This window comes from Chinchilla lanigera, unplaced genomic scaffold (assembly GCF_000276665.1).
Source record: "Chinchilla lanigera isolate Chin_1 unplaced genomic scaffold, ChiLan1.0 scaffold00032, whole genome shotgun sequence".
Lineage (NCBI taxonomy): Eukaryota > Metazoa > Chordata > Mammalia > Rodentia > Chinchillidae > Chinchilla > Chinchilla lanigera.
The window spans coordinates 165,769-174,953 of NW_004955433.1; the positions used below are offsets into that span (position 1 = coordinate 165,769).

At 44.9% G+C, this 9,185-nt stretch overlaps 2 protein-coding genes across 21 annotated transcripts in view; one reads left to right on the forward strand and one right to left on the reverse strand.

The window, feature by feature from the left end:
* LOC102006600 (ATP-binding cassette sub-family G member 2-like) overlaps window positions 1–9,185 on the forward strand; it is a 150,829-nt gene that overhangs the window by 40,159 nt on the left and 101,485 nt on the right. For all 20 annotated transcript variants that reach the window (XR_001234729.1, XR_001234731.1, XR_001234730.1 and 17 more), the window contains exon 10: window positions 1,444–1,526. Coding sequence is in view for 16 of the 20 variants with exons in the window: in XM_013516146.1 (XP_013371600.1) it covers window positions 1,444–1,526 (83 nt within the window). In the remaining 4 variants the exon portion in view is untranslated. The remainder of the gene's footprint in view (window positions 1–1,443; window positions 1,527–9,185) is intronic.
* On the reverse strand, window positions 2,274–9,185 carry LOC106148937. The gene is made up of 3 exons (XM_013516163.1): window positions 8,992–9,185; window positions 6,086–8,352; window positions 2,274–4,922 (listed from the first exon to the last, which is right to left on the reverse strand). Exons 2-3 carry the CDS (start codon window positions 6,573–6,575, stop codon window positions 4,771–4,773), a joined length of 642 nt encoding a protein of 213 aa, XP_013371617.1. The 5' UTR covers window positions 6,576–8,352; window positions 8,992–9,185; the 3' UTR covers window positions 2,274–4,770.

Sequence of the window (9,185 nt, forward strand, 5' to 3'; positions counted from 1 at the left end):
AAAAAAAAAAAATAATAATAATAATCTTTCTAAACTATGGTCTTCACAAACTAGTCTTCACAGAGCATGATTCTAATTTTCTGGGTGTTTTAGTATTTATTTATTTTTAAATTTTTTGCAATATGAGGGGTTGAACCCAGGACTTTGCAACTGAGTTATATTGTCAGCCTTTTATTTTTTTTAAGACAGGGTCTGACCAATTTGGTAAATTGCCCAGATTGAGTAAATTACCAGACTTGCAATTCTCCGTACTCAGCCTCCCACCATGCTAGGATTATAGGCATGCACCGCCTGTCTTGATTCTACTTATCTATTTGGTTTTCTTGCCAAACCTGTCCTTTACAAATTACTTCATATCTTTATAGTGTTGCAGCACTGAGATTTTTTTTTTACTTTGAAAATTTCAAGATACAAGGTAGAATATCTTGTTTTTAGATTACCATTTCCTGTATTTTTATATGTAACCCAGCATAATTACAAGTAGAATCCCTCAAATAAATTACATCATTCTGTAACCTTTAACCCTTTCTTAACTGGGGCATCATTAAAACAAAAGTGCTGTTTGTCCAATCTCGCTGAGAGCCATCCACACAGATTGGGCAGGTGAGCAGGCAAAGCCCTGGAAGTTCAGGGGGCCATGTGCACTGTAGGCCTCACTGGCTGAGGTTGGTAGAGAAGCAGTGACCAAGGAGAGGGGTAATGGAAGTGTTTGGGTCCTGGAGGCTTTGGTGACAGTGACAATACACTTCCCCATTTAGACAGGGTCTTTCCAGAGGTTGGGTAGATAGGGTCCAGATCACCAGTACTTTCTTATTGTACAAAATTCCATTATAAGAAATTGCAGGTGTGCTTTTAAATTTTTCTTATTTATCCACTTTCCATACTGAAGATCCACCTCAAAGTCTGGCCCATGCTAGGCAAACGTTCTACCACTGGGCTACATCCATAGCCAAAGTTTTATTTATTTCCAGTATTAAATATAAAAACATTCTCTTTTCTGTTGACCCTCTTAAAGTATAAAATTGGTTATATTCACAGGCACAAGAGTTAAGAATTTACTTCAAGTCGAAACTCAGCCATTTGGACTTTACTTTCTTCCCAAAACAACTTCCTTAGGTACTTGCATTGCTCTGCTCACCTGTGTCACATTCATGGCCCTGAGCCAGCAGTGGCTGGTGGTCACTGGGAGAAACATTAGCTTTTCTACTAGTCTGCTGTACTGTCCTATCAGGTCCTGAAACAACACCTAACTTAGTTTCCAATTTAATTTGGAAAGTATTCTAATAACATACACATTTGTATTCTATTCCCCTAGGGACTCTGGCCAAACTACTTAAAGTGTTTATTCCAATGGAGAGATCTATGATGTAGCTGTATATCTTATAATAAATGATGTGCAAAAATCTTTACATCTAATTGAAACTCTTTTTTCATTTTCAAAAGGCTGCTATCCCATTCATAGTGGGACTGGTGATTAGTTGCATTTTCCTTGGACTGAGAAATCATTGTACTTTATTCCAGCATAAGTAAGTAAATTTAGATTTGTTTGTTTTGTTTTATTTTGTTTTTATTTTTGAGACAGGATCTCACTATGTATTCCAGGTTGGCCTTCAGCTCACTCTGTAGCCCAGGCTGGCCTCAAACTCTCAGTGATCCTCCTGCCTCAGTCTCTTGAGTGCTGGAATTGCAGGTGTGTGCCACCACACGTGACATAAACTAGTTTTTACAGAGCGTGATTCTAATTTTGATCTTGATTTTGAGAAAATGCTGATACTTTGTTTAAGCTTATTATCATTTATTAAGAATACAAAACATGTACAGGGTAAACATCGCTATTGTGTGGTAGAATGAATTAATGCTTTGAAAACTCAATGAAGTTGTTTTCCTTTTTACACAGGTATGTATGTATGTATGTATGGGTAAACTGTTCCCCTACAGTTTGTTCTTTTTATCTTCTGAGGCGTACAGTTCCTTCGTTTCTTCCTTCCTTCCTTCCATTTTTCTTTTCCTTTTTTCTTCTTTCCTTCTCTCTCCTCACGCCCACCTCCCTCTCTCCTTTTTCTTCTCTCCGTTCTTCCTCTTTGAATTTTTGCATTGCAAGGAGTTTGAACCCAGGTCTTTGCCACTGAGCTACACCTCCATCCCTTTTAAAATTTTGAGGCAGGTTCTCCCTAAATCACTAAATTGCCATGCAGTTCTCCTGCTCTAGACTTTCCAATATTAGAATTATGCTCTACCGAGGAAAAGGACCCCCAAAAAGAATGAGACATCTCTTTGCAAAAAGTAGCGCTTTATTTAAGCTGGTACCCAGCGCAGAGTACAGATGGGCTCTGCAAGCTGCTGCTCGCTGAGGAGAACAGCAAGAAGCTTATAAAGTGAAAAACCACAAAGGGAGGCAGTCAATACCCAGATCTTGTCTTTGCAGAGTGCTAGGTACTTTTGGTGGTTATAATTCTCAGAACCGATGCTTTTCACAAGAACATCAAGTTAACAATTTGGCTCTTGTGGTTTTTGCATTGCCTGGGAACTGTAGCAGAGGATTTTTAGCAGGGGGTTTTGAGGGTACAATGGGTGACTGGAGGGTGAGGGGAAACGGCGCATACGGAACAGGATGGCAGCACTTTGGTCAGGTTACAACATTCCCCACTGATTTGATGTTAGTGAGGCAAATCTTTGCCTCATAAAGTAAGTCAGAGGAATTTGCTCATAACCCTGAGTCCTTAAAATCATTAGCTTAATAGTTTGTACCTGGCTCTTGACGTAATCCAACAGTTTGTTAATGATACATGGCCCAACAGTTACACAAACAAGCAAAATTAACAGGGGTCCAGCAGCAGCAGTTATCAGAGTTGTTAACCAAGGGGAGAAGGAGAACCATCGTTCAAACCAGTTTAATTCAGCTTGTCTAGCTTGTTTTTTTTTTTGTAATCTTTTTTTGAGATTTGCCATATTTTGTCGGATGACACCAGAGTGGTTTGCATATAAACAACAGGTTTTTCCCAGGGCCAAACAAAGGCCACCTTTCTTTAAGAATAACAAATCTAGACCTCGTCGGTTCTGTAGAACCATTTCGGCCAAGGAACTTAGGGAGTCTTCCAGTTTGGACACCGAGTCACTGAGAGAGGCCAAGCCTTGATCAATGAGGGCGCTTAGGCGTCTGTAATTTTGGTCCCCAATGACCAAACTGGATACCCCCAACCCCATGGATCTGGCTATCCCCAGTCCTAGCAAGGTGGGGATAAGCACAGGATTTCTTTTCTGAAGGTTAAGTTCCTGGGAGCCTAAGCCAGGTAGAATGTGGTTTTTCCATTTTTCCCTGAATACCAATAGGCCTGAGGAAGGACATGCACCACGATACAAAGCTCAGGATGTTGAATGAACAAATGATGCATAGCACAAGGAATAATGCCAGAAGTGCAGACAAACCAGGTTCTGTTCGGAGCAACCAAATGCTGATTAGCAGGGTATGAAAAATTGGAGATCTGGATGGAAAAGGTCAAGTTACAAAGTGAAGCATAAGGTGAGGTTCGCAGAGAATAGGAGGCAGAGTAGACACAGGTGCCGGGTGTGCCTTGGACATTGTCCAAGGTGAGCAGGGGCTTAGCGCCCCACCAGCAAGTGGGGTCATCAGCGGAGGAGTTAGAAGGCTGCTCTTTATCATAGGAGTGCCCGTATAGCAGGGTGGACGAGACGGAAGGCATAGCCAGCAGTCAGTGGTAAGGTTAGGGGAGCTGAAATTTAGGAACTGGAAAGCAATATATAGAGGCAAGAAAGGGTCTGGGGGTGCAGTGAGAGTGGTGGGGAAGAAGGATATAGCTGTTTCAGAGGAAAAAGAAGGAGGAGGGGGGCGTGTAGTGGGCGGTGGGAAAGAAGAGGGAATGTGACGAGGTGGAGGTGGTTGGGGAGCTAGGGGTCCTATGGGGCGAGCGGGAGCTATGCATGGGGGCCCTGGAATGAGCTGTATAGTAAAAGAGTTTCCAGGGTTATAACCTGAAGTCTAGAGTCTAATACCGTAATGTAATCCTTATTTCTAGAGTCTACTAGTGGGCTTCTTTGCTGTAAAGGTCATCAGGTTGCATTTGTTAAGTTCACAAGTGCTAGGAGTGCCACGGGTGAGGTGAAGGTGTTCGTCTGCATCACCTTCATTCCAAGGGGAGATAGTCACACAGCTCCAATATCGGCAGAAAAACTCTGTTTGCTGCGAGTATGCACAGTATTGGGTCTTATAGCTATAAGGTACCCCCTGATAATATTGGGTTTGGGGGCAGAGATACCATCCGGTGGACTGTAAGACCTTCTGACTGTGTAAGTCGCGGCAAGGTCCAGTGGGTTTGTTTGCCATCCTATTTTTAATGGAAATCATGGCATATGTATCCAGTTCCATTCTTGGAGTTCTGACCTTTTGAGGCATCATATTGAGCATGGCACACAGATAAGGGAGATGACACCATGGACAGTGCTATTAGTAGCTAGCACCTCGCCTGTGCTATAATCAGTTATTTTCCAAGTCCCATGTAATGGGGCATGGCCCAGTTTATTTGTGTCCCCACAGGGGAGGATGCATAAGATCAGAACAGTCAAGTACATTTGGTTAATTTAAGCTTTAAAGGGTCTCCAGAAGAGGCCACAGTCCACTTATCTGAGGGTTGGTCTTTGTCTGGGGTCGGGACTGGTTTGATGTGAGAATGATGAATCCAGGCAGTCTTTCTGGCAACCTTGACTGCTGTCGGAGTTCTGAGGACCACCGTGAAGGGACCTTCCCAGTGTGGCTCAAGAGATTCTCGGCGGTGTCTTTTGATGAGCACTAGGTCCCCAGGTTGCACAGTTAAGAGGTCGTCCTGGGTGGAGGTGGGGGACGGAGGATGCTGTTGCTTGAATAGCTGATGGATCAAGGTTAGGATGGGTTGGAGAACCTGGAGAGACTTAATGAGATCCTGATTAGCCAAATCAGCTAATTTTTCTTCAGCAATTTTGGGAATGAGGGGAGGGGGTCTCCCAAACATGGCCTCAAAAGGGGAGATTCCTGCAACATAAGGTGTGCAACATGCGTGCAAAAGGGCAAAGGGAAGGAGACTCACCCAGTTTTCGCCAGTTTCCAAAGCCATTTTAGTCATAATTGTCTTTAAAGTCTGATTTATTTTCTCCACCTGTCCTGAACTCTGAGGTCGATAGGCACAATGGAGTTTCCAATCAATCTGTAAAGCCTTAGTTAATTTTTGAGTTATTTGGGCTATGAAAGCCAGGCCATTGTCGGACCCCATAGATAAAGGGAGGCCAAATCGAGGAATTATTTTATATAAAAGCTTTTTGACTACTATCAAAGCTGACTCAGACTTAGTCGGGAATGCTTCAACCCATCCAGTAAAGGTGTCAAGCATAACCAACAAATATTTATATCCCTGAAGTCCAGGCTTTCCCATTTCAGTGAAGTCTATCTCCCAATGTTTTCCAGGCATGGTTCCTCTATATCGAGTGGTTTCAATTTGTTGTGGGCATTTGGGGTTAACAAGCTGACACTGAGGGCATCTGAGACTTGCAGACTGACTAAGCTTAGTTAATTGTGGAATGAAAAAGTGGTCCCGGAACAATGTGGCTAGCTTTGATCCCCCGAGATGAGTAGACTGATGAGCCTGTGAGATAAGTTCTTGGCCCAAGGCTTTAGGGAGAAGGATTCTCTTGTCAGGCAGTTGATACCATCCCCCTGGAACATTTGGCTTTGCCTGAAGCTGAGCCGCCAAGTGCAAATCTTTTTGAGAATAGACAGGTTCAGACAGGGTGGGGGGGATCAGTAGCAATTCATGTGTTGTTTTAATCCCCACTGATTTTATGGCTGCCCTACGTGCAGTGGCATCTGCTAAGTTGTTGCCTCGTACAACAGGATCATCTCCAGTCTGGTAGGCTTTACAATGAATGATTGCCACCCTTTGGGGCAGCCATATGGCAGCTAACAAGTCCAAAATCTGGGGTGCATTTTTGATCCTTTGGCCCCCAGAAGTCAATAGGCCTCATTCCTGATAAATGGCCCCATGGACATGGGCAGTAGCAAATGCATATCTGCTATCAGTAAAAATGTTGATTTCCTTACCTTCTGCCAGCTTGAGGGCGGTGGTGAGTGCTATGAGCTCCGCCCTTTGTGCCGATGTTCCTGGTTCCAAGGCTTGTTCCCATAAGACCTGGGAGTCCATGGTGACGGCTGCTCCAGCCACTCGCTTACCTTGGAGGATGTAGCTGCTCCCATCAGAGAAGTAACATGGAGCCCCTATCAGGGGCTCATCAGTTAAATCTGGCCTCAAGCTTGCAAGATGATCGATGATCTCCTTGCAGTCATGGAGGGGCTGGGAGGGGTCATCATCAGGCAGCAGGGTGGCTGGGTTTAAAGCGGCCGTTTCCTTGAAACTGATAGTTGTTGGGTCTAGGAGCAAAGCTTGGTAGTGCATTACTCGGGCGTTCGACAACCATCGGTCTGGTGGGGCTCTGATGAGGGTCTGCAACGAATGTGAGGAGACAATTAAGAGCTTTTGTCCAAAAGTCAATTTGTGGGCCTCTTTGACTAAGAGGGCCACAAAGGCAATCATTCGCAGGCAAGGGGGCCATCCGGCTGCCACATTGTCTAGTCTCTTGGAGAGATAGGCTACAGGCCTTTGCCAGGGTCCCAGGCATTGGGTTAGGACTCCCTTGGCTATTCCCCATTTTTCATCAGAGCCACAGGCAAAGTGAAGAAAGCATCCTTGAGGTCCAGTACAGTATATCAGGTCTGCTCCGGACTTAACAGGCTCAGCAAGGTGTAGGGATTAGGGACCGTTGGATGGAGGGTTGCAACTCTCTTATTTATTTTTCTCAAGTCTTGCACAGGCCGGTAGTCCTGTGTTCCTGGTTTTTGCACTGGCAACAAGGGAGTGTTCCAAGGGGAAACATAAGGCTTTAAAATGTCATGATCTCTAAGTTTCTGAGTATGTTTTGCTGTCCCTTGGCAGGCCTGCAAGCCAATAGGGTATTGTTTAAGCCGTATGGGGGTGGCCTGGGGAATAAGTTTAATTACTAAAGGTACCTGGTTGACTGCCAGTCCAGGAGGATTTTGCTCCACCCATACTCCCAGAACTTCTTGCATTAATTCATGTAATAAGTCTATCTGTAGCAGTTTTAGGGGCTTCCAATAACAAATGTCCTTCTCCCTCTGGGTATAGGGCCAAGACCTTAGTTTGAGGCTCTGAAAGGTCTTTGTCCAATTGTACTGTTGGGATGGTTGTTTCAAAACTAAGGTGGACCTTTAGTTTATGCAGAAGGTCACGGCCCAATAGAGGGTCAGGGCATTCAGGCACCTATAAGAATTCATGTAGCATAGTCTTTTGTCCAGGTCCAGCAAGTTGGGCCTGAAATTTTTGATAAATCTTGGCAGAACCAGTAGTTCCCAACACCTTTAAATTTTTTCCTGTAGGTTTTCCTATTGGTTTGGTAAGGACTGAGTGGGCAGCACCCGAATCCACCAAAAAATCAACATGTTGGCCCCCCACGTTTAGGGTTAACCTGGGCTCTCGGGGAGCATAAGAGCCCTGACTTCCTCAGCCCTGGGATAGTAAGGTCTTTGCATCCTTTTCCAGTTTAGCTTTAAGTTTTGGACAATCCTTTTTCCAATGCCCAGGCTCTTTGCAATATACACATTGATTCTTATCTAGTGGAGGACGGTCCTTATCTTTCTTTTTAGTAACCTTTTTAGTCAAAACCTCTAACACCTTAGTTAGCTTTTTGTCAGTTGTCTCTTGGCAGTCTTCTCGATTCTCAAAAACCTTTTGAGCTACCTCTAATAACTGACTAAGGGGCATCCCTCCAAATCCCTCAAGTTTCTGTAATTTTTTTCTGATGTCGGGGGCCAACTGGGTAACAAAGGCAAGATTAATAGCCCTTGCATTCTCAGGAGCCATTGGATCTATGGGAGTGTAAATGCGATATGCTTCCTGTAATCTTTCCAGAAAACCCGAAGGGGACTCATTTGCCAATTGTCTTACCTCGCTTACCTTGGATAGGTTTGTGGGTTTTCTGGCAGCGCCCTTAAGGGCTTCTAGGAACAGCTGGCGATACCGATCAAGAGCCTCCTTACCTGCGGTCACGTTGGGGTTCCAATCAGGGCGGGACAGCGGGAAAGCAGAGTTCTGGAGAACTAGGTGCCAGGGGAGCGGAGGGGCGGTAAGGCGGTAGGGGGGGCTCCTCCTCGTCGGCTGGCAAAATCGGGCTCAGCTCCGATTTTGGTTTCGTTTTCAAAGGAGCCAACAAAGGAGGGTTACCAGGCTGTTGATTGGTAGCTTTAAGGAACTTCTTCAACCAAGAAGGAGGATCATGAATGAGGTTGATCCAAACCTGTATGTAGACAATCTGGTTAAGATGTAGGGGAAGGCAGAAGACATATCTTTGGACTGCCTCCGCGGTAGTCAGGTCAAAAGTCCCAGTGTCTAGCCATCTGGGGATGCCATGTGGCCATTTCAGGGAACAGAATATTTGGAGTTTCCCAGGGCAGAGAGGTTCTCCATACCCTTGGGCCCTTTTCCTGAAATCTGCAAAATGATTAAGGATCAAATCTAAGGGTGTCAGGGCCACAGAAGAGCCTTGGCCCATGATTAGTTGCTGATGGTTACTCTTGGATAGAAACAAATCGACCAAAGCAACACAAGACAAGGCGCCACAAAAGACAGAAAATTGTAAACACACATAAGAGACTTTGTTTGTCCTTGATTGGGCGACCTGCAGGGAAAAGGTTATTGCTACGACTCGTATATCCGATGAGTCGCATATGACCTAGGAGGGAAAAATCAAATTAGAAAAGGCAAACAAAAGGCAAACGGGTGTAAACCCCAAATGTCAAATGGGCCGAAGCCCCAAATTACTAAGTGGGCGATAAGCCCCTGGAGGGTGTCCCGCTCTGGTGCAGTGGGAGAGCTAGGCTCTGCCACTGCCACAAATGTGCAGACCAAAACCAAACAGAAAAGAGAGGATACTTACAGAAGTTGATCAAGTGATGAGAAGGGTCTGGTGCAAAGAGTCTGGGGGATTAGGGGATCCTTATATTGATCCCGGATGAGCCCCCAAATTGCTCTACCAAGGAAAAGGACCCCCAAAAAGAATGAGACATCTCTTTGCAAAAAGTAGCGCTTTATTTAAGCTGGCACCCAGCGGCGCAGAGTACAGATGGGCTC